Raw genomic sequence first — 25,834 nt, 5'->3', positions numbered from 1 at the left:
AAGCGGACATGCAACTCGAGTGCGCCTGTCGCGGAAGATCTGGGGGAAAAGATCTCGTGGGTCCACCGGTCAGACTGAAGGGAGGTGTTGGGGATGACTCAGAAGATCCGGCGGGTGAGTTGGGGTCGGCGGGGTCGGAACTGGATGCCAGCGGAGAGGGGTCGGGTCTCAGGGGTCGGGACCGGTCGGGAGGTTGAACACTTAGGCTTGGAAAACTAAGACGGGTGATCAGGGGCTCGGATTAAGATTAACTCGAGAGATTTCGGGTCGGTCGTCACAGAATGCCAAGCCCATCAAGACTCAAATGCCATCAAATGGACATCTTGATCTAAATGAGGATGGTAAGAGTGTGGACCAAAAGGTATATCAGTCTATGATTGGCTCCTTGCTTTATCTTTGTGTATCTAGACCCGATATTATGCTTAGTGTGTGCATGTGTGCAAGGTTTCAAGCTAATCCTAAGGAATGTGATTTAATGGTTGTTAAGAGAATCTTGAGATATCTAGTACATACTCCTAACCTTGGCTTGTGGTATCCCAAAGGCTCCACTTCCAATCTACTTGGCTATTCCGATTTTGATTATGCTGGTTGGAAAGTAGATAGAAAGAGTACATCCGGGACTTGTCAATTTCTTGGTAGCTCCTTGGTGTCTTGAAGTTCCAAGAAACAAAATTTTGTTGCCCTATCCACCGCCAAGGCCGAGTATGTTGCAGCCGGTGCTTGTTGTGCACAACTACTATGGATGACTCTCACATTGAGACACTTTGGTTGTGAGTTTAGCAAGATACCTCCCTTGTGTGACAATGAGTGTTCTATTAAGCTAGCAAACAACCCCATGAACCACTCGAGGACAAAGCACATAGACATAAGACACCATTTCCTAAGAGACCATGAAGCCAAAGGAGATATCACTCTTAGCCGTGTGAGCACCAAAATGCAACTAGCTGATATCTTCACAAAGCCCCTTGATGAGCAAAGGTTTTGTGCTCTAAGGAGTGAACTAAATATCTTGGATTCTCGTAACATAGCTTGAAATCATGTGCATGTTTGGGTGACTTAGGATAGATTGATTTCAAAAGAAAATTCTTTTTCAAAACTAAATTGTGGTTTTACTTTGAAAAATATTTGGAGTTAAATTATCTCTATCACTTGGATCATTGTTCTCATTGATTGTGTGTTGGCTGATTTCAAGTGATAGAACTACTCATGCTCATATATATATTACTGTCATATTCCTTCAAATCTATCCCAAATCAAATTCCACTCAAATCTCATTCAGAACTCCACCTTCGAGTGATTTTTAGATTGCTCACCTCTCTTTCTTGTTCGTTCTTCGATTGCGGACAGGAATCGATCTTCGTGATCAGGCTGATCTTGTGCTGGCAAGGTTGGTAACCACAGGAAGTTGGTTCAGCGATTGCATTGGCGCTTCGGCTTCGCTCGTCGTAGTCGGATTGTGAGGGTCTACTTCCACCAAGTCGAATTTATCTCCACTCACCGAAAGATCGGGCACTCCGACTCTATCACTTACCAAGTGCAAACTTATTCGAGACCTCCTACCAGCATGTTGCCCAAACATCGGATGTTCCAGCACACGGAGACACAGGACAAATGGGCTACAGAGCAGCACCCAATTCCCTCTACTTCCTCTTAAATGATGGTTTGTTCAAACCAACCCTCAAACTCCCTAAATTCTTGAGTTTACACAAATTTTATCTTCCTTCATAAAAATTAAACTCAATGAACCTTGCCAATATCCTCATTTTGAACATGCCTTTCTATGGTTGGCTTGCATATTCTTTATTCCTCGCTTATATTCATGTCACTTGTGAATAATTTATCATAGGGAAAGCATGCCATCTAAGTAGTTGATGAATGAGATATGGTATGATGAAAGAAACCTTACTTCTTCTAGGAAAGTACTTGGGAATTTTATCTTGCAAAAAAAATAGCTTGGCTCCTCAATGATATGATAAATTCCTACCAAAGCCATATGCTGATCTCATTGAAAACCTTATACATATGCTACTTGTTTTTGCATTGAGTTTTGTCAAATTGTATGTGACCCTTGAGAGATTCATTTCATACTTTCATGATCAAGATCACGTACACACCACTTATATATGCTAAACTTTTACATTGGGAGTTGGCAACATTTCACCCATCCATCCATCCATTCCACAAAGCAAATGATCCACTATAAATGTGGATCTCTCTCTCTAATTATCGTTACAAAGAAAGATACATGGGCTATCGAAAAAAATATATGGACACATGAAGGTCCCAGTATAGAAAAAAATGTGGACACATGAAGGTCCAAGTATAGAAAAAAAAGAGTTGGACACATGAAGGTCCAAGGACATGAAAAAGAAAGATAGCCATGTTCTCAAAATAGTTCAAAAGGAAGAGAGATCATATAAAAAGAGAGTTTCCATACATCTTCCATCCACCATCCATATATTCACACAAATGCACATCTTGATCTGATTGTATGACTTGTTTTCTCCTTGGATCCAGTTTTTGACTTTGCAATATATGTAATACAAGTATGCTTCCTTTTCATCCCCTACCTAGGGCTCCACAAAACGCATTAATAAAAGTAGAAATAAAAGAGCCAAACCAATGCCTTGGTAAGGAACCATACACTATGAGCAATCTGAGAGAATCATTCGAGGAGCAAGGTAATATTTTGTTTTGAAAATCTTTCAAAAAAAACAAGTTATCTAAGTAGGAGAAGTAAGCGCGACTTGCTTCTAGTCAATTCCATTCGTCAACCACCCAAGATGGCGTGGTAGACACTTCGAAGTTAACAAGTACAGGTGAGGCTTGGAATAACTTATATGCAGGCATCACACCAATTGAGGAGATGCTCCACCTTAGTCCCTCAACCTTTACTCGAGGACAAGCAAAGGGCTAAGTGTGGGGGTGTTGTTGACAGTCCTTATTACCAAAATCTGACCGTGAATTCCTGCCTAAAAAGATATTAAAAGATTATAAAATAAGCACCAACATAGTGATAGGAGTTTACTACTAATTATTTCTACAAGTGTTGGTGAATATTTGTATGCAGGTGATTTATCATACATATTAAGGAAATATGCAAGAAATATCATTATTACAAACAACCTCAAATACTCAGATGGATTGCACCATTACGAAGGGCTCGCCGAGATGATCAACATACATATACCATTTTTCTAAATTGGAGTTCATATGAAGAAATATAAAATACATAAAATAATTTGAGGTGTTGACATCATGCTGACGTCACCACCCCTATCACCCGTCACCATCGTGGGCCCCGCAGCATGCAAACCCACAGAATAGCAGCGCAGCACCCTTGAGTGGGCGCGATTGCTGGCGCAGGTCAATGCTTGGGGGACCCAGCCACTAGCCGACCCTCTACAGCAGCATGCACTGCATGCAACCATGCAGGGGGTAGGGCAGGCCCACCTGCAAACCACCAGAGGCAGCGACAGCTGCCGTGCATGCCAGGCAGCGGGAGGCCAGGTGGGCCATGCGTCACACAGCAGCTAGCTAGTCGTCATGGGAGCGAGCCTTAGCACGTGCGGATGCATGGAAGACTATACTTGCAGCATTGCACCCCAGAATGTTCCTAAAGGTACCCAAGAGTATTCCCAAGGGTATCATATTTTCCAAAGGAAGGCAGGTAGATCAAAAGAGTTTACTATGCATATGAGTATACCATAGATGGATAGAGACAATACTCAAGGCAGGGGTAAGATAATGATAGATATGTAGGGTGACACACACAGGAATCATCTCAAGATAACTAAGCTAGGGAGAAGGACTAAGCGTTAGCACTAGGTTTGTATGTAGTTCCTATATACTGCACAGATCATACAAGCATAACATACATACACATTGTATAGGACTCAGACCTACGCACCTAGGCACACATGGGGAGACAGTACCCGTACCGGTTCCGCCCGGCAAAGTTACTACTAATTTCCGAACTCCTACAGCGTACCCGTACGTGGAGGATTATGAAGGACAGACAGGACTATCACCACATGTCGCCTACCGCTAGCAACCCATGGGGCAAACTCATATCCAATGAAGCTAAGCAATCCAAGCACCATGCTTGTATTGTTAACAACACTCCAGCCGACCTGAGCTATTATGACAAGGGCTGAAGCTGCCATAAGCATGGCCATTGAACCGATGCCGTAGCATAGATCAACTAAGCTACACAAGGTATGTACGCACACAGAGTAGTACTGAAGCATGGTCTCAAGGCATACATGAGAGTATATAAGCCTATACTATGATAACAAGCGTATACGACTAGCATACAACCATATAAGCCTAGCACATCAGCATAGCAAGGGTATAAATCTAACTCATGCATTGAAGAACCAAGCACAACACTATATAAAGAAGATGAATACTTTGAATAGAATAAAGTCAACCTAGGAATATAGGATACAAGATCCACACCCTAGACTCCAAGAAGACCTGGAACTTGAAGAAGAGCTACTCTAGCCTAACTCCACTAGCTTGGAAACTAAGAGGGGGAGAATGATTTACTTGTGGTGTGTGTCCTAGAATGGAGCCCCTACCTCATATTTATAGGCTCATAGAGGCAGTTTACATGAGGAATATTCGGGGAATCTCCTATAACCGACGTAGGGAAGCTGTCAACTATCACCACGTGGAAGCTGATCAGCAGAGGAGCCAGAGGCGGTTCGGTTGAACCCCTGGTGGCCTCTCTTGCAACCTCCTTTGCGTGGTAGTCTGACATGTCGGTCCCAATGACGGTTGTGTGCATTATCCAGTGGATTGAGGTGGTTGTGGTAGTTTGTGGACCCTTCAATCCATGGGATGCACACGTGGCAAGATCCAATTGGTTGGAGTTGTGTTTCTTTGTAATGGGAGTGTGCTTTCTTCATCCTTTTGTGCTATTTCACCTGCAACCAAATATTCTCCAACGACAAGTGAAACTACATTATTCGAAACTAAATATGCGTGTAAGAAATGCCAATCCTCCTTTATTCTTGAGTATATTGACGGTCATATTTGGTACTTAACAATCGTCAACACACACCAAGGCACACAAGAGAAGAGAGGTACTCTACCACAAGAGCTACTTTGGTAGCCTAGGATAGGGAGTGAGTAAGGATGTAGTCTGGAGGAGGAGTCCCAGGTTTGTCAGTGATCTTTCTCGGCTTGTACCTCGTTGGATACGATCCACTTGAGTAAGTTTCCAAGTTCGTCTATGGTGGTGAGTTCCTTGGTAAGGTTACGCTTTCATTATTCACTTGCGGGTTCACTATTCGCCCTTGTGGCGGATGCTCTAGTAGAGGACTCCTGATAAAGACGGATAATCTTGTACAACACTAAAGTAGTAATCGATAGTATAGACATGGTGTCTAGGCTAGAGGTTACCTTTGTTTGCTATCTTTCCCCACGGTCTAAGAGGTAGGCGGTAGGTGGTGACAGCCCTATCCATCCTTTGTATCCCTCCACATTCAACTTCAGCGTAGGGCTAAAGGCCGTAGGCACTTGGCAGACCAGGTGTAAATCAGTGCTTTGAAGTAAGTGTTTAGTAGCCAAGTTTATCCTTCCATGATCTCCATATTTAGACAACCTCTCTACCCAGGTCATTCTTCCTTTTGTCGTCTTTGAGTTAAACTAGCTAGAAGAACTTTACACTCCTGTTCCCTGAGAAAATACGATACCCTGAATACTCTCCGAGTGAAGTGCTACAACGGTATATCCGTGCACTTTCGGATTTATTCGTGAATGTTAAGAAATACCAACACACACAAAGTATGTACTATAGCATGGTCTAAAGGCACACATGAGAGCATATAAACCTATACTACGATAGGAAGGGTATACGACTAGCATACGAGCGTATAAGCCTAGCATATCAACATAGCAAGGATATAAGACTGACTCATGCGTATAAGAACCAAGCACAACACTATATAAAGAAGATGAATACTTTAAATAGAATAAAGTCAACCTAGGAGTACAAGATAAAAGATCCATACTCTGAACTCCAAGAAGACCTAGAACCCTAAAGTAGAGCTACTCTAGCCTAACTCTACTAACTTGGAAACTATGAGGGAAAGAGTGATTCAACATGTGGTGTGTTTTGGAAGTGAGAGCCTACCCCTCTATTTATAGCTCATAGAGGTGGTTACACAAGGGAATATTCGGGGTACCACCCCTAACCGACATAGGGAAGCCACCAACCACCACCACATGGAAGCAAATCACGAGGGGAGCTAAAGGTGGTTCGGCCGATCAAAGGGTTCGGCTAAACCCCTGGTGGCCCCCATCGCAACCGCCCTTACCTGGTAGTCTGACATGTGGGTCCAGAAGGCAGTGCTCAGTGTTGACGTGGAGTTGAGGTGGTTTGAGGTTATTTGTGAGCCCTTCAATCCATGTGCTGGCCATGTGGCCATCTCTCATTGGTTGGAGTTGTGTTTCTTCACCATGGAAGTGTGTTTTCTCCTTCCTTTTATGCTTATTCACCTTCAACCAAATGTTCTCCAAGGACATGTGGAACTACATTATTCTTAACTAAATATGCGTGTAAGAAATGTCAATCCTCCTTTATTCTTAAGCATATTGATGGTCATATTTGGTACTTAATGACCGATAACAACTCCCCCAAGCTAGCCCTTTGCTCGTCTCGAGCAAATGTTAAGACTTAGGTTGGTTCATTAGGAGTTGCTACTATGTTGTATCCTAACTTATGCCATGACTACAACAAAATATTCTACCAAGAATTGAAAAGGTTGGCATTGATCTTACCTCTTACCTTACTCCCACCTTGTCTTGGGTGCTTGAGAGATAGAATAGTTTTGTAGAGCATCATTGACTCATCCCTTGATCAGCTATCAATCCAAAGGTTTTGCAAAGTTTTTCAAAAACAATCAAAGTTCCTCAAATGATACTCTTGGATAGCTCAATGTGTATGATTCCTCACCAAGGCATAGGATTGCCTTTCTTTCACAACCTACTCCTAATAGGCTTATATGTGGAGTGTAGGTAGGAAAGATGAAGGCATACCTGTTTCTCATGTATTGCTAAGTCAAAGATTGGATCCTTTGGAGAAGCAAGTCATACAACCTGATCAAGATGTGCATGTGTGTGGATGGTGGATATGGTGGATGGTGTATGGACTCTTTTTGTATCATCCATCTCTTGTCAGGGATAGATCCCCAGTACCCGCAAGGAAGGAAGAAGACAAACTCCTACTAGGATTCCCCTGTAATCCTACTAGGAGTCATACCGTGTAATCCTACTAGGACTCCTTGTAACCGACTAGTAATCCTATTCTCTGGAGTTTATAAAGGAAGGTAGGGGTACCTAGATTGGCACCTCAGCTCAGAACAGAGGATAGAATCCTCACACCACAACACCAAAGCTCAGGGCGCAATATACAACACCCCAAATAGTGTTGGGCTATGAGGTAGGCTACGCTAGCGCAAATCAAAAATTTATATCGCGTAAACCTGGAAAACTGTCGTATATGGATCACGGGATTACCACTCGACGCACTGGTGCGGAAGATGTAGAATCGTGTCGAGGCAGCGAAGACGATCAGCGTAGTCGAACGTAGTTGATCACGTCGACGTCGAGCGGCACCTCAGCAACTCATCCACGTGCAGCAAGGTCGTTCTCGTGCCGCGGCTCGTCGTGGCTCGTCGGCGGCTCGTCCAAGTGCTGCAGGCGCAACACCTCCAAGGTATCCACATGTGCAGGGAGGAAGTATCGCAAGTCGGACTGCTAGATCCGTGAGTTGCAACAGGCGAGGGCGTGGGAGGCGCGGCAGATTTGTTTCGCCAAAAAGATACAAACCCTAGGGCGCCCCCACCCCTCTATTTATAGAGGTTCCTAATGGGCCTCTGGGTCCGAGGCTCATTAGTACTTCTAAACCTAAGCCAACTCGGATCACATTCAAATTGGGCTTCCAGCCCCTTAAGTGTGTGACCCTATGGGTTCGGATACGTATAGACATGGCCCGAGTACTCCTACTCGGCCCAATAGTCAGAAGCGGCCTCTAGCAAGACGTGCCAACTCCTATACGCACACGAAGATCATATCAGACCAACCATCACAACATTATATACATGCTATTCCCTTTGCCTCACGATATTTGGTCTAGCTTCAAGCCGACCGCTCTTTCTCGATCCTATGATTCGGAATCCCTTTGTAGGTTAACTCTTAACCGTACGTAGCATGGCCATGCATTTTTGAATCCGATCACTCGAGGGGCCCAGAGATATCACTCTCAATCAGAGAGGGCAAATCCTATCTTGACTGACCATGTCTCACAGCATGCTTCTTGACAAACCCGAAAGCTACCTTTTTAACTACCCTGTCACGGTGTAGCGTTTGATAGCCCCTAAGTAAGTCGATCCACATCTTGAGTACATGCGACAATCTCAGGTCTAAGGACAAAGCGTACATATTGTGTAAAGAGAGAACTACTTCTCGTGTTGGGTTAGTCCTAGCACATGTCTCCACATGTGCCCACATTATTAGTTTAACATCTTCATGTCCATGACTTGTGAAACATAGTCATCAACTAATACACGTGCTAGTCTATTACTCATGCGTGTCCTCACATGAACTCCGACTAGGGACAACTTTAGAATAACCATACAAGTAAAGAGTTTCACAAACAATTCACATAATTGCAAATCAATTCAAGTAGCTTTTAATGGATATTCAAGAAACACAATATAAATCATGGATACAAATGGAATATCATCATCTCTATGATTGCCTCTAGGGCATACCTCCAACAAACAGGACGTAGGGTATTATGCTACTTTGGTGGCCCAAACCTGTATAAATCTGTGTCTTGTATCTGCGCTTTTACCTTCAAATTCCAAGTCTGGCGATTACCCACCAATCAATCTACTACCTCGGGTACCTCCTCGGTAGGTTGCTGGGTATAAACATCGATATCTGACGCGCTAGGTAGGAGTGATCGTCGAGATCATCAGGCGAGCTTGAAGGACCCAACTCCAAAATCAATCTACTCGTCACTGCATAGTGGGCGCACTCAATGTGCTTCAAATTAAAGTCGCCGATCAGCGCCAGGGCACTGCGCGACGCGTTGCTACTTTGGTTTTCGAGACGGAATCGATGACAATCTTTTTTCCGTCTTGGGGTCGAGGTTACTGACCATGCAACGCGCCGCTTACCATAGCTCGCGATGCCTGATGCAATATTGTCCGAGTCAAAGACGCCAAATTCCACACTGAAGTGTTGAGGGCAGCTGTTCTGCTGTCCATCAAGTCAAAGGGAGAATCGGCGTCAAGAAAAATTCAGCCCTTGTTTAGTTCACCTCCAACTCCCAACTTTGGCACTATGCAAAAAGAAGATTCCCCATCACATCAAACTTGCGGTACATGCATGGAGTACTAAATGTAGATGAAATTAAAAACTAATTGCACAGTTTTGTTGTACTTTGCGAGACGAATCTTTTAAGCCTAATTAGTCAATATTTGGATAATAATTCACAAATACAAATGAAATACTACAGTGTGCTACAGTGCTGTAACATTAATTTAGCACCTCCAAACTTTAGCAACTAAACAAGGCCTCAGAAGGAAGCAGCGCAAGTATCAAGATAAGGCAGAATATTGAGATACTGCCTATTTCAGTGGCTGAAAGATTAAACTCGGGCAAAATTACTACACGGACTTCGAGAAGGAGAAAGGAGCATCACCTTCTCCGCTGTTATGCTCCTGCATGACATCAATTTGTTGTAAACCAGCTACGTGCACTCAAAGAAGACTACCAGAAGGCTTCGTATCAAGAGGAGTAGGCATACTACCTCGTGAATGGCTACTTCGACTTCGCGAGGGCGCTCGACGACCCGTCAATAACTACTTCGACTACTCTTCTCGACTAAAAAACTCGTTGAGGACGGGCGACTACTAGTGGAGGACGACTACTTCGACTACTCTTCTCGACTAATTCAACGGGCGACTCACCGATGACTACTTCGACTACGTCGTGATGCTTGCCGATGACTACTTCAACTTCGTGAGGGCGCTCGGCGACCCGCCGACAACTACCTCAACTACTCATCTTGACTAGAAAACTAGTCGGATGTGGGCCTCACACCGTCGACAACTAGTCAGAATTGACTCCAACTAATCAGCTCCATCAAACAACCATCGCGGCTTTATCGACGACCGCCACAGCTTCATCAACAATCATCCACGAATCAAGCTAAGTCACTTTTCTAATTATTTTTCGGCTTGTCTTCCGCATGCGGGGCAAAACGACGACTACTTATTTGTGTGCGTCAACAAAATGGAGGCCACCAGCACCGGGACTAAGGGAAAGCTTACACGCAGCATTAGAAATTTGCAGCTTTACATGCTTCAGGTAACTGAATTACTCGCAAAGTGCTATACTAGCAGTACAGTCATTAACATAAATAACTTGAACTTGAGAAACCGGTAACAAAAGAAAGTTCTGGGCCCAACAATTGATGCAACAAATGCATATGTCGCACTTGCAGTATAATCATTATAACATATAAAGTGCACGGTAGCACTACACAGTCATTATAAGATACTACCTTCGTTCCAAATTTTAGATCATTTTAGCTTTTCTAGATATAAGTGCACGGTAGGAGTACATAGAAAATTTTGGTTGATGAGGCACCCCAAAGTGACGGACAACAGGACTGTATACAGGTTGTGTGAGGATATTTACTTAGTACTCCCTCCATTCCAAATTATAAGTCATTTTAACTTTCTTATAGAGTCAAAGCATCTCAAGTTTGACCAAATTTATACAATAAAACACTAGCATTCATAATACCAAAATGATACCAAATAAGTACAATTAGTTTCTTCATTAAATATATTTTTATAGTATTTCTATTCGGTGCTATAAATATTTGTGATTCTATCTATAATTTTGGTCAAATACAAAATGGTTTGACCCTCAAGAAAGTTGGAATGACTTATAATTTGGAACGGAGGGACCATATAGAAATAGATGCAGATGCAGAGCATACAGCACCATGTTGGTAGTGTGTTCAATGCTATGTAGTCTCAAGCCCACCTTTTGACATAGCTGCTGTAGTTGCTGCGTTCATCGTAGTACCGATCCCAGAGCATGACACCGCCATAGTTAGCCGCCTTCTGCACCGCCGGGAGCACACCATAGTAGAGGCTTTTGGGGTACAGGTAGCCTTCCTTCGCCGCCTCCGGCGATGCAGGCAGACCAAGGAAGATCCGGCTGGACGGGTACGCCGCCGTCCAGCTATCCCACACCTCCTCGCTGTATGCGTTGCAGTCAGCGTGCCCATCGTTGTCGAAGAACCGGACGTGGATGCGCTCGTAGATCCCCCTGGTGATCGGCACATCTCCGTCGATGGGGTTGTTCGTGAAGGAACAGGGCAGTGTCGCCGTGAGCTGGATGGGCTTCCGGTTCCCGCCGCCCATGTTGCTTTTGGCGAGCTCCCTGGCAAGCACACCGTAGTTCTTCGCCGGGGTTCCTCGCTCGAGGAAAAGATCAACGCCGTCGAGCTTGGCATCGCCGAAGGGGCGGCGCACGCCCTTGCGGAAGCCGGCGAGGTAGGCGTTCCAGATGTGGTCGGAGAGGTCCAGTGCGGACTCGCCGGACTGGTTGCTAGGGAGCGAGTAGTTACCTCGGATTGAGAGGGAGACGGGGACGCCGACGGACTGGCAGTGCTTGACGTCGTCGCCGATGCCAGCGAGTTCGTGGCCTGAGAGGTCGAGGTGGTACCTTCCATGGCCGTGGACGTTGAGGAAGGACATGATGACGCCGGTGTACATGCCGGAGTCGCAGGCCTCGCGCAGGGAGCCCTCGTCCTTGTGCCGACCCCAGAAGACGGTCACCTGCCCGGTCTGGTTCCCCAGCTCTGCCATGGCCGGGCAAGCAAGGATGATCGATACAGAGAGAAGTGCGGCCAGACAAAGGGATGACTTCCCGCGTATGACCGCCATTGCTAATGCGCAAGAGCAGGAGGAGGTTGGATGTGCCTCTGTTGTGGTTTGGAGAAAGAGTAAGATCGGCAGTGTGACTATATAAGATGACAGGACTAGAGATCAGCTGTGATGTAGAATGGAATCTTTCACTAAACAATGAATCTTTAAAAGGCCGTCAGCCTCCCTTCTTGTAATCTATATCTATATCTGTTATTAAAGTGAAGAATGCACTCAATTAATACTATTATATTGTTGTTTGCTATCCAATTAATACTATTATATTGTTGTTTACTATTCTCTTCCATGAAACGTTGCAAACTACTTCTACCTGCAGCTCCCATCAAGCAGCCATGATATCTCCGTGGACATTTCCTTGGAGGTTTCGGAGGAAGATGAGCCAGATGAAGAGCTATACGAGGACGATGATCCAGATGAAAAGGAAGATGAACTTCTTTACATCCGATGTTATTTGTTTGAAAAACACAATTGATCTTTTACCGTAGTAACATACGGGCATTTTGCTAGTTAATATAACAGGCAGCTTTCCTCCGCCGGACTAAACAACGAATCTTTAAAAGGGATGGAGCTTGCGTAGCCTTTTTATGCATTTAGTATCCGACTTGCACGAGTGTGTGCTACAGCACATGCGTGAACATGCAAAGCAAAACGCATCAAGATGAGGACACCATGGGAGACGGTTCGCCGAATTAACACTACTAAGCATGCATGTGTATCCGGTCCACACGATGGTGATCGACCAAACCACACGTAGCATTTACTCGGCGAATCCTTGATCACGCTTAGAGGTTCGGCCGGCGTTGGTAGCAGCAGTTACATCATCAAGTCGAGTGATCTGCGCCGAGCAGTGGTTAAGTTCGGCACGCTCTTTCTTTACCTTTTATTGGCCGGTGTACACCTCAGTTGGGATTAACGTGTATTTTTCAATAAAAGCCGGGCAGATGCCTCTGATCCAAAAAAGATCATCACCATTCTCCCTAAACAGAGTGTAGGACTTAAAAGTCGTCGGTATATGCTGTTCCTTAATTAGTTTAGCAATTGCATCAAGGTGTGAAGCGCACCATTCGACAAGGAGTACATTTTCGAACGCGCATGTTTTCTGTAAATTTTCTGCTAATATCTGATAACCCAATTTCTCTCTATCTGGCGTCTGCCATCTATATTTAACACGCTTCAAAAAAACATTTAAACTTTTCAACATTGAAAATCAATTGTATCGAGTAGTATTTTACTTGAGACATTCTAGGTGCTACGGAAAACTCCGCCAACTAGCCCATGCATTTTTGCACGGGTTGAGGAATGGACGACTACTTATGTCAAGTTTGTTAAGACGATTCAAGCACAATCAAAGCTTTGTCAACTCTAGCCCGACTAACTTGTACGCAGGGGCGAAGCCTGGTTGTCTCTCCCTGGTGCACATGCATCAGGTAAAATTTTTATTTACCATTAGATTCAAAATTACCAAATAATCCTAGTAAAATTTACAAGTGTCTTAAGCAGTGCACCATGGTCAATTCAGCGCTAGCTTCACCCCTGTTTGTACGGCCGGGTCACCAACAACATTGCATGCGATGTCATCACCAAAGAGTTAAGCTTAAAGCTAGTTGTTTCTGAACACATAAGTGCTCACTCAGCAATTCAGGCAGACCGATTTTTCTTTAAATAGACTGTAATTTGTGAAGAAGCCATCCATGCCAGAAAGAAAATGAAAAGAGTGGGAAAAAAATATGCAGATCATATAGGTATTGACTGCATTAAATAGGAACATAACATGGGAAGGTACCAGCTACATATATGTTGGGTAAGGATGGCCACATCCACCAAAAGCTACTTGTGTTATTTTGTGCTTGCGTGTGAGTCCGCCATAGGGGAAAAAAACTAATGTGTGTGATAAACACTCATGTGAGGTTGCTCTTATGGAAATGCTGAAAGAAATTAACGAAAAAGAGGTTATGCTTGCGCATCCCCAATCATGTTTCGCAAAAGCTTGTCCATTGCAATGCACCTCTATAGCTACAACAACACCATCACTCGAATCGGTCCGAATGTCCAGAGGTGAGTTGATTCCATACATATATGTTTTAAATAGCCAAGGTTTGTTCCCGTTTCCATTGGGCGAATGGGCATCCCGAACAGGCAAGAACTTTTTCCTGCCTGAATGCAATACACGTTGAAGCAAGCTCCGGTATGTAAAGCTCGAAGGTGAGGTAAAAAGCGCAAAAGACCTGTACAGCTCCTCAAATGTTTGTTGCAGGTAATTACTCCAGTCAAGAATGGGAGGCAGCATGAACACGGCACCGAGGATGGCTTAGGACGCCTCTCTCTCAGTGCTCCTTTCACCTGGGGGTATTTGCTGGGAATCTGAATGGGAAATCCTCCGCGACCTTCCCGAGCCGCTGTCAGGTGATACTTCTGGATGCGATGGTACATGTGCCAGCATACGCCGAGAAGTTGGGACCTCGCCAGTTGGTGATGAAGCATGGCCGAACATGACGGTTCCTAATGGATGATCGAATTTGCAATTTGGACCGAACTTGCACATGCCATAGCGAGAATAGAAACTGCAAATGGGCTCTCCCTGTAAGCAGCAAAAGGAGATATGTAAGCAACACATATAATCTTGTGTGTGTGTGCGCGCGCAATACACTATCAGTGGTATCAACCACGATATTACTCAAATGTGCATTACACACTCAGTGGTATCAAGCATGACATTATTCAAATGTGCATTACACTATATTCAATTTGTGGTGATCTTCATAGCTAATAAGAATAAATCGAAAAATAAAGAAAATGAATAAGGACAAAACTCTTACCGGGCGCAGGGGTAGGCCCAATGAACTCAGCGCACAATTGGGCGTAGGAATTATTCGCTCCCTGGGATGATGGAACTTGCATACAGCACCAAACTTACAGTCTCCAGTCTTCATATAGAACTGGCATTCAGGTTGGTCAGGTCTCTCTGGAAACACATTCTCCCTCTGTACTGCATAAAGTCCAACAGGAACTGAACCAGCTTGGTATGATGAAAACATTCCTTGATCACCCATGCCAGGTGTTCCACTCTGGCGTGAACCAGTATAGTATTGGGCAGCTCCGGGTGTCTGTTGTTGGTCATCTGAGGATGAAGAACCAATCTGCGCCTAAACAAAAAAACTAGTGACTCATAAAGTATATGGAAACTGCAAAAAATGATTAAAGAGCAACAAGTTACTTTCAAGAATGGAAATCAATATTCCAAGTACAACCTCTGAGCTCATACCACTTAGCATGGAGATCAGCATGAGCGTGATGAAGAAATCAAGAAAGCAAACTAAAAATTCACATAAAAAGGCAAAAGTAATCCTTATCAAGACACTAAGTATTATAACAAAATAGCCATGAAAGGGCATTACAGACTTTTAGGTCTATACCAGGAACTTAGGAATCCCTATGGAGTAGTTTTTCAACAAAGGATTTTTCTAGCCTAAGACGTGATTTGTGCTCTAGGGCCTAGAGATGAAGCAGCACAGCAATAACACAAATCATGGGTGCACTCTAAACTAGTCAGCCCTGGAATTCCAACCTCAACATTACTTAAGTAAATAATTAATAATTTACAATTTCAAAATCAGCACCCTCCAGGCCAGGGTCCAATATTTAAAAGGTGTAATCTGGTTAAATTTGATTCGGCGCATCATGGTAACCTTTGCATGAGAAAATTTTACTCCCTAAGATTCAAAATTTGTGTTTAGAAGTTGTGCGCAAGATTATGAAAGTGAATTGGATTAACCTTGTTACCCTTCATTTATGCTACATTATAAAGAGTAACAAAAATGACAAAAACAGTAGCCAAGTATTTAACAGACAATGGTGGTAGCAGGTTTATCAGATCCTGCCTGGCCATTAACCCAGCTGAGGTTTTGGGTCATCGATTGGACTGGCAGTCTGACACCAGCCAGACCTTATGCCTAGGCCTTGTTTAGTTGCCCAACTTTGGGGTACCCAAATTACTGTAGCAACACTGTAGCGTTTCGTTTGTGTTTGTGAATTATTGTCCAAATATTGATTAATTAGGCTCAAAAGATTCGTCTCGCAAAGTACAACAAAACTGTGCAATTAGTTTTTGATTTCGTCTACATTTAGTACTCCATGCATGTACCGCAAGTTTGATGTGATGAGGAATCTTCTTTTTGCATAGTGCCAAAGTTGGGATTTAGGGGTGAACTAAACCGCAAGTTTGATGTGATGAGGAATCTTCTTTTTGCATAGTGCCAAAGTTGGGATTTAGGGGTGAACTAAACAAGGCCCTAGTTGAAATGGTTCAGTATAGGTAGCATGAAAAAACTATTCACATGTACAATGTTATCAAAGTACTTTTGTGACGAACAAAGATCCCAACCACTCTCACAAGATTCTCAACAAACAATGGGTGAGGCACAATGTAATCAGGTGATACATGCATTCGTTAGACCATGTGAAAAGTAAAAAGGAGGTCATGGAACATACAGTGTAAGGACTCCACCCTGGGACCTGAACAAGCCCTGGAGGAACAATCACTTGTGCATAGCTTGAATGACCTGGCCACCTTGGGCTTGCAATGAAAGAAGCAGATCTTGACAAAGGCCAGCTTGTTACAGCCCCTTGGTAAGCATGTTGGCCAGGAGAAGTTGCAGACTGTCCAGGTGAATAACCAGAGCCACGTACTGCAACCATCATGGTAGATGGTTGTGGATGGTGAAACTTACATGTGCTTCCAAACTTGCACTGCCCTGTTCTTAAATAATAAGCACATTCCTTTTCATTCTGCAGTAACAAAATTCAAAGTAAATGAAACTAATCTTGCAAACAAGTTGCAGAGAAATGTGGCACCATACTAACTAGTCATCATATCATTAATAATTGTGAACCAAAGTGGAAATTAGGAACGAACCGGGCGGAATGGATACCCCAATTCGTTCAACTGAACTCGAGTTGCCATTGCAGCCTTTTCTCGGGGGTGGTGAAACTTGCAAGTTGCTCCAAACTTGCATGTGCCGGTCTTCAGATAGTACTGAAAAAGAACGGGGGATGTGTGAAAACAACAAAAAGAAAATGTAAAGTCGCTAAGGAACAATAATGTACCGCACACTTTTCAAAAAAATGATATTCACCCAAGCAGAGAAAATGTATGAGCGACTAGATTATAATAGTTCAGAACTTCAGATCATTCAAACCAGCAGAACAGTACATATCACATAGCCATGCACAATTGAATTTTATCAACCTAAATCAACTTACACTTGGACTACAATACAAAAAAAATCAAACTCGCTGAAGAACCATTTATGGCTTATAGTGTGGGGTTCAGTATTTCAATCAAGACTCAAGAGAATGTTACGCGAGCTATTTAAGAGGCTATAACTGTTTGTCTGCATGGACCAAAAAGAAATGATCACATTGAAAAGTACAACAGAGTTTATGCAACCCCAAGAAACAGTGTGAAATGAATCAATGCTAGCAGACACCAAACTCAATTCTTCTTGATGAAAGTAAGACTACATGAACACATAATCAAGGACCATATGCTGTGTTTTTAGTGTTATTTTTTATTGGACCAAAAAACTCCAGCAAATAACTGGAGTTTGCTTGAAGCACCACAATAAGACAATTTCAGTCAAGCGCCTTTAAAACACAAATAGTGATCTGGAATTAACCTAGACTAAAGATCTCAACCAATAATTCATCGCAATGGCAGGAGGACAGCCCTTCAACGAATCAAGAGAATGGGTGGATATGAATCCACAATCATATTTTGCATTGTCTACAAACAAAAGGGGAAAAGGAATCTCACTTGACATTCAGGCTGGCCACTTCTTTGAGGATATTCTCCCTTCATTCTTGCAGCAGCAACAGCCTAATAATCAGATCACCACCAATATCATCATTCACAAGTATGGGTATGAAATTTATGAACATTAGGACAAAGAAGCATGTTCCAGACAAAATAAAGAGCTATAAATTTCAAGGGTGTGAATTTAAACTTGTAATCTCTCTCGTGTGTGTGCGTGGGGTGTGTGCGCGTACGCACAGTGTGTGTGTGCGCGCGCGCGGGGTGTGTGTGTGTGCGCGCGTACGCGTGGGGTGTGTGTGAGAGGTACATCTCATTTTCTTCTTAATGGAATGATACTCCCATCTGTTGCAGCTGTGGAAGATATGGTGTGCTGCCCAAAGGTGTATTTCTGATCATAGGAATACTAAGACCAACATCCACATTGACATTGTTGTAATCTTCATCCTCAATTTCAATCAAGTGTGGCGGATTTGATTCAGGTTGGGACTGGGTCATAGAGATCAATTGTTGTGGGCTTAAGTAGTCATCTTTCTTAGCAGAACTCCGGCTACAATGTGTGACACTCGTCTTCTATTAACAATGATACGTAGCTCTCATACGTGTTCAAGAAAAAAAACTATAAATTAATAGCATACAAGTTAAATCATGATCTGTAGTTTTATTGTTTTAACGAACATGTAGCTCTCACAGATAAACCCAAGGGAAGGGACACACCACACCAATGTCTAGTCTTGGAAAAGGAATTACTGCAATAATCAAAAACTCCATGAGTGCAACCTTCTACAGTATGCATGATTGGAATTGAAAATCCACTTTAAATGCCTTGGAAATGAGAATCATATGAAACTAGGTCACATAAGACAGGCACAAAAAGAAATATGAATACTTTGCATGCAAAAGATATCATATAATGTCTGAAAGAAGAGTAGAGGAATGGGTGTTACCAGCTTCCTATCTGCTGGATGATTAAATTTACAGGTCATCCCAAACCTGCACATGCCAGTCCTCATGTAATAACTACAGTCTGGCTCACCAACACGCTCTGGGTATGGCCCCAGTTCCACAGCTTCTCCTAAGTTCATCTGCCACATCGCTTCTGCAACTGAAACATAACAATATTAGCAATTGTTCATTTCAAAATGCAGCAAACTGAAAAAACCATATGATGCTCCGCTTATTAGCACCAAAGGAGAAAAGGCAGCTGAGCATCATTCCATTAAGCAGAAAATGAGATGTGGCACACACACACACACACACACACACACACACAAACGCACAAAACACACACCACACCTAGATCTAGCTATTTAGAACGAAACATGCACTGCAAACTGGCACCATAAAATTAGAGAGCAACCAAAACAGAGCAAAGGGCACAAATTTTGTGCTTTTGACAAAAGCAAGCCCTATTTGTCAGCTTCTATTTCCACCAAAAGAGAAGGAAAAGGCCACAACTCAACTAAATCCGTGAAATAGTCCCTCAGACAAGTCTTAAGAATCACCAAAAACTGATTCAACTGTAGAGTCAAGTCAGTGCAATTTGATGGAAATCACAGTTCAGGATACCTTGCCCTGATTATATACAACTTTTGGGTTATTATTTCATATGCCAGCTCCTTAAAGCAAAACTGAATCCAAGTAGCTTCAAGATGAGAGAAAAATGGGCATCCAGAGTTGTTGGCGGCAGCAGTGAACAACACAAAATTAATCAACTCCACTGAAGATATTTGAAGATATATCGATATCTCTACGGGCAAAGCATCAACAGAGGTTGACAGAAAGAAAATTGGAAAGTAATTTTAAGTCACAATAAGCTAAATGTTTCCACAACCAGTGTTACAACAGAAATATAAAATGTAAACGTTAATCCTCCACAAATAGATATAAAAGTACAATTGAAATTCAATCTTCAATCCTAACCATAATCCTCCAGATCCTCAAATCACAAGTAAACTATTACCGCAGCCTTAAGGTGGCAAAGAGGTTCTACCCAGTAACCATGTCACGTATTTTTTGTTAAGTAAAACATGACCTCTGCTTGGGTTGTCCATTATGGCAAATCAAACCACAATTAGTTCAACTTTATGTATCCAAAAAAACACCAAATAACTTTCTATTCTCCAAACTCTATGACGTGTCGTATTTGCCCATTTAGGAATTCATGCTAGAGCCCATCATGAAATTCAATTACACCCAACGAGATGTATTATAGAACAAAAGAAATTATCATCCACAAACATTTTGCAAAATAGATTAGCATTGGTAATTGTGAAAAAGACACATGAAACGCCTAAGACCAAAGTGAGCCCTATTTAGTCTAAGTTATTGTTAGGAATAGCACTTGTATTCATAACAGGGGCTCTAGGCCCATATATATACAGGTACAAGAAGGGGAAAATATACAGAAAACCCCCTAATAGAAAAGGTAAATCACCAACAGTACATATACATCTAACACCCCCCCTCAAACTCATGGTGGGTCAAGAACACTGAGTTTGGAGAGGAAAAATGAGTCTGGGCCTTGGTAAAGAAATCAGCCAGCTGCAATTAGGAAGGCACATACTGAAGAGCAATAACCCCATCCTGAACCTGTGAACGTGTATAAGAAACATCCACACCAATATGCTTAGTAAGCTCATGCTTCACTGGATCTCGAGCAATACTGATAGCTCCGCTACTGTCAGACAAAAGAGGAGTCGGCACAGAAACGGAAACACCAAAATCCTCAAGCAACCAAGCGCCGGGGCGGCGCGGGCGGAGAGGCCGGCGGGGCGCCAGGGCGGCGCGGGCGGCGGGCGGCGAGGACGGCGGGGCGGCGCGCGGTGAAGCCAGCAGGACGCCGGGGCGGCGCGAGCGGCGAAGTCGGGGGCAGAGCAGGCGACGAGGCCGACGAGAACGAGTCCGGCGGGTGGAGAGCCAGACGGGCAGCGGCCGGAGCTGACGAAGAAGAAGAGCACGCAAGTGCAATGTGCGGGAAAAAAAAAGGAACCCTAAGGCAAATTGGGAAGAAACCTAACCCTAGTTCGGCTCTAATACCATGTTAGGAATAGCACTTGTATTCATAACAGGGGCTCTAGGCCCATATATATACAGGTACAAGAAGGGGAAAATATACAGAAAACCCCCTAATAGAAAAGGTAAATCACCAACAGTACATATACATCTAACAGTTATAACCTCTTCACTTGAAATAGAAACCAATTCAATAGCACTCACAAATTAGAAACTCTCCAAACTGAACCTCAACCAGTTCAAAAACTCTGCCCAAATCTTCTTAATTTGAAGTTCCACTACCCAATAAAAAAACTGCAATAACGACTGATGCATAAACTGCAATAAATCAGTTAACTAACTCTCCACAATATCCTCTAAAATTAAATAAACACACCAAAAGAACCAGGTACCTTTGGAAGACATCCATCATTAAACAACCATTAATAAATCCATTAAGAACCAAATGATATGAAAAACTCCATCTTGAGGCCTCGTTCTTTTACTGCACCCAAATCAAGAACTTAGTGCAATGAGACCACACCTTGTGATAAACAGAATCAGACCTTGCAAATTAAAACAACGAATCCAGTAGAACTAGTTTATGCAAAGCCTGCTCCAGAACATTGCACTAGTCTCCAGAAATGGAAACATTGGCAAAAGTGAAATCTCGATACCAGTTCAATAATCAGTTTGAAACAAACCCATAGACCTAAGATGGGGCAGACACAGCTGCAACGGCGATAGTGACTGAAGAGAAATCTCCCCTGTCTCCCATGTAGAAAAGGAACACCCCTAGAAATCAATGGTGTCACCCTCACGGCCATACGACGCATTAGACCAGGAATAGTATCTCAAGTGATGGGTCAAATTAGGTCAAATTATTTAAAGAGAACCCTGTACCCATAAATATCATCACAAAAAAAAGTCAACAAAAAGGATCAAATCTGTTACTTATCCACAAAGAAAAATGTATTCAATCACCACTGTTACAGCATTATAAAATACAAAAGGTGAAAGTGCTTTTCGTCAGTTTGTAGGCAACCAATATAAAAACACATCAAATGGTAAAACTGTGCTTAAAATACTTGGAGTGACACTGCATAACAATGGAAAGTAAAATCCCAAAAGGAAGGATGGGCCACCACATCAATAAATATTAACAACGTCTAGTATAGTCTTTCATGTTCCAGCAAAACTGTGTAAAAAAGACAAATGTCGTGAATCTATCAGCAAAAGGAATATAAACCATGATGTAGATATTCAGTACATCCGTTGCACGAACAACATGCATTAATGCAGCGCAGGCAAAGGAAATGCATCTAACTATGAGTAGGAAAGCAAGATAGTGAAACCTCAGCATTATCCAAGAGAAAGGAAATTCAGAATTTTATCAAGGATAGGTAGAGAAAATTAAATTGTTCAACCATTAACCAACTACTCTTGGTCCTCAAAGCACAAGTAAATCATGATAACCATCTTCAGAGACAGCTGAAGCACAAATTGCAGCAAGAATACTAACAAACAAGCCACCTATATTCTCATGTGTCTTCTAAAATGTGAATATCCATAAATCAGTTCATCAACTCTCTTCATCATTCTTTCTAAACTAAACAACCTAACGAAACAGGTTATCCTATCCACTAGAAAATTTGATATTCCTTGATACAGAAAATCATATGAAAATTACCTCTACGAGATCAACCTACTAAAAAGATGCACAGGAGCACATAAACCACAAAAATGTCAATCTCCATGGAAGATATGTCAGCATTGCAAGGGTGAGAAAAGAGACCCCAAAGGCTCAAAACAACAAAACTCCATGTGACTGTCCTCCAAGAACAAACAAGGTACGACATTTCCACTAAGAAACGGCAGCAACCCCAAGCCATTTCAGAAACCTCGCAAAACAATTCCTATCCAACTTAAATGCCATCTCAAAATAAAATTGTGGGCCTACTCACCAATTCCAAATCTTACTCAAGCCATATGGCACAACGGACAGCACCATCACAGCAGCATTGCCTGGGCTAAATAGGAACTGCAATCGATTGAACATCTTCAGTAAAGGACCTTCCCTATCTTCCAGGAAAGATTCTGAACTTTCCCGACTGAGGATGCTCACTCTTCACCAAAAAACACCGCTGCTCATAATTCACTGGGCACCACCCATGATGAACCCAGTAAATATCACAAATTTCGAAACCGCAACATCGGCAGCACTCCACACCTCCATCAAATGCATCGGCATTGCTAAAGCAAGTCAATCGAAGAAATCCTGCAGACACAGGCACATCAACTGCGCTCAAAGGTGCCACCTTTGACACCTGACGCAGCGCCCCCCAATCACACGGAAGCAGAGTCTCTCAATCCGCGAAACGCCAAAACTCTCACAGGTGCTCAGTGAATCCTCGCCTAGTCGGACAACACACCGACGCGGATGCCGCGACGCCGCGCACCCAAATTAACGGAAACCATCCACGTGGCACGCGCGACCGACACCGCGGCGCCCTTGGCATTGCCCAGTTTTGCGCGCCCGCGCGCGCACAAGCGATCCAAGCCCCTCTCAACAACACCGCCGCGGAACCCCGTTCCCTCCAAACGGAGACCGCCACCGCAGCTTCGCCCAATCGAACCGAAACCAGCCGCGCTCGAGCCCACGCACACGCTTCAGCGGAAGCAAGCACCAGAGGCCGAGCAGGAGGAGGAGGAGGAGAAGCTGCAGGGGCTGCTCACCTTGGTCGACCCCGTGGGCCCCGATCGTCGCAGCTGCTGCAGCCGCGGCGGCCGAGGAGGAGGGGCCCTCCCCCGCGGCGCCGCCCCCACCCCCGGCGCCGGCGGACGGCGCAGCCATCACCGCCACGCCAGCATCAGATCGCCCCCGCCCCCGCCGTTGATCAGTCGGTGGCTGCTGCTCTCGCGCGCCCGTGGAGGTGTCACGCGCGCGTGAGAGAGAGAGAGAGAGAGAGAGAGAGAGAGAGAGAGAGAGAGAGAGAGAGAGAGAGAGAGAGAGGGCAGTGCGAGGAGAGAGAGGGAGGGAGAGCGAGGTGGAAGGGGAATGAGAGGAACAAGGCGTCCCCGTTCGGACAGCCAGTCGTTTTGTTCCGCCCCCGTCCCTCGCCTCCTTCTTTTCACCGCCTCGCCCGCGGCCGCGCTCCGCTTGCGCCAACTACCGAACCACCCACCCAGTCAACCGGGGCCGCGCCTACGCGCACCCGGCGGGTGTACGCGGCTGGTGCAACTAGGGCCTGTGGCCCCACGTCACCGTGCTATTGGAAATGTGCGGTCGGATAGTGATATGGGATGGCATGTGAGTTGTCATGGACCATGGTTGTTGAGATCGGCATGTTTTGCGACTCGGTTTCTCTTGCTGAGATGCACCTTGAATACTGCCGGTAGTAAGATGAGGTATTTTGGCGGGTTTCTATGAGGCGCCCACCGAATACTACTAGTAGAGATGTGCTGGCAAGACTGTTTTTTTCTCTTAGGCACCTCGAATATGCCATCGAAAAGATGCGATATGCGGGGGAGGCAATATCGCGCCTCGAATACTGCTAGTGGAAAGATGAGATATGCCGGTGCTAGGTTGTAAGCCTCTGTCATGCGCAAAGGACCGCTGCGTGGAATGTTACCAATGATAAATTGTCGGCGGAAATCAGGGGTTGTATTGTCGGGTTTGTTTCGAAAGGAAAATTTTAGGTGGTTAGATATGTGCTAAAAAGATCATGGAGGTGTTGTTAAAATTGTTTTTTCTATTAGGCACCTCAAATACTATCAGCCCGATGAGATGTACAAGGGGTCAATTTTGCGCTTAGGTGCCTCGTATACTACTAGCAGAAACATGGGATATGCTAACACTAAGTTGTAATCCTCCTTAGCGTGCAAAGCATGTTGTGTTGAAGGTTACCAGTGGTACCTGTCATCGGATGACATGGGACTATGGGAGTGAGTTGCCATGGCTATTGAGATCAGCATGTTTTATGGCTCATTTTTCTTGGTAAGACGCGCCTCGAATACTGCCAAAGATAAGACGATATATTTTGGTAGGTTTCTATAAGGCGCCAACTAATATTGGAGATACGTTGGCAAGATAATTTTTTCTCTTAGGTAGCTCGAATATGCCATCAAAAAGATGGGATATGCTCAGGAGACAATTTCCTTTGCACTTAGGCGCCTCAAATACTACTAGTGGAAAGATGAGATATGCTAGTGCTAAGTTGTAAGCCTTTGTCGCACTCAAAGCAGGTGGCAAGGAACGTTACTGGTGATAAAATTGTGGGAGTAAAATCAAGGGTTGTGTTGTTGGATTTGTTATGAAAGGAAAATGTAGATTGTTAGATATGTGCTAAAACATAGTGGAGGTTTTGTTGAGGCAGATTTTTCTCTTAGGCGCCTCGAATATTGCGGGCAAAAAGATGATATATACTAGGAGGAAATTTCCTTTGCACTTAGGCACCTCGGATACTGCACTTAGGCACCTCGGATACTGCTAGTGGAAGGACGAGATATACTATCTTTAGGATGTAAGCCTAGTCGTCGTATGCAAAACAAGATGTATGGAACGTTATCGATCATAAACCATGAGCTCAAACCGGGGGTTGGGTTGTTGGATTTGTTTCAAAAGAAAAGAGTAGATTCTTATATATGTGCTAGAAAGATAGTGCAAGTGTTGTTAAGGCAGTTTTTATTTTAGACACCTTGAATACTGCTGGCAGAAATTTTTCCTTGAAGCTCGCGGGACATGAGATATGCTGGGAAGGATATTTTCTTTGCGCTTATGTGCCTTGAATGTTGCCAATGAGTGGATGAAATATGCTAGCACTAGGATGTAAGCCTCTATCAATAGGCAAAGCAGCCTGCGTGGAACATTGCCTGATAAACCGTGGGTGCAAAACCAGGGTCATGCTATTGGGTTTGTATCAAAAGATATTGGAAGTGTTATTAATAGTGTTTGACATTCCAATCCCAAAGACCCTTTTCCTTTTCGGCATACACCACTGATATATTTTGTAGAAGTTCTATACTGCACATTGGGTGGGATGCTATT

The 25,834-nt window shown here is 43.8% G+C and overlaps 2 protein-coding genes across 4 annotated transcripts; both read right to left on the bottom strand.

Annotated features, from left to right (window-relative positions):
- Positions 1-10,683: 10,683 nt before the first annotated feature.
- LOC117833930 (xylanase inhibitor protein 1) lies at positions 10,684-12,218 on the bottom strand. The gene has a single exon (XM_034713519.2). The coding sequence runs from the start codon at positions 11,982-11,984 to the stop codon at positions 11,067-11,069; it is 918 nt and encodes a 305-aa protein (XP_034569410.1). The 5' UTR covers positions 11,985-12,218; the 3' UTR covers positions 10,684-11,066.
- Positions 12,219-13,919: 1,701 nt separating this feature from the next.
- Positions 13,920-23,886, bottom strand: LOC117833225 (zinc finger CCCH domain-containing protein 63). Of its 3 annotated transcripts, none has more exons than XM_034712653.2 (7): positions 23,524-23,886; positions 18,741-18,898; positions 17,797-17,859; positions 16,897-17,016; positions 16,473-16,769; positions 14,801-15,121; positions 13,920-14,562 (listed from the first exon to the last, which is right to left on the bottom strand). In XM_034712653.2, exons 1-7 carry the CDS (start codon positions 23,639-23,641, stop codon positions 14,293-14,295), a joined length of 1,347 nt encoding a protein of 448 aa, XP_034568544.1. In that variant the 5' UTR covers positions 23,642-23,886; the 3' UTR covers positions 13,920-14,292. The 3 variants fall into 3 exon arrangements, with proteins under 3 accessions (XP_034568544.1, XP_034568543.1, XP_034568545.1); XM_034712652.2 differs by having other exon boundaries at positions 14,801-15,127; positions 23,524-23,885; XM_034712654.2 differs by lacking the exon at positions 23,524-23,886 and adding an exon at positions 21,201-21,228 and having other exon boundaries at positions 14,801-15,127.
- Between the last annotated feature and the right edge of the window lie 1,948 nt (positions 23,887-25,834).

Source organism: Setaria viridis, chromosome 8 (assembly GCF_005286985.2).
Source record: "Setaria viridis chromosome 8, Setaria_viridis_v4.0, whole genome shotgun sequence".
Taxonomy (NCBI): domain Eukaryota; kingdom Viridiplantae; phylum Streptophyta; class Magnoliopsida; order Poales; family Poaceae; genus Setaria; species Setaria viridis.
This window is presented reverse-complemented; position numbering and strand designations above follow the sequence as displayed.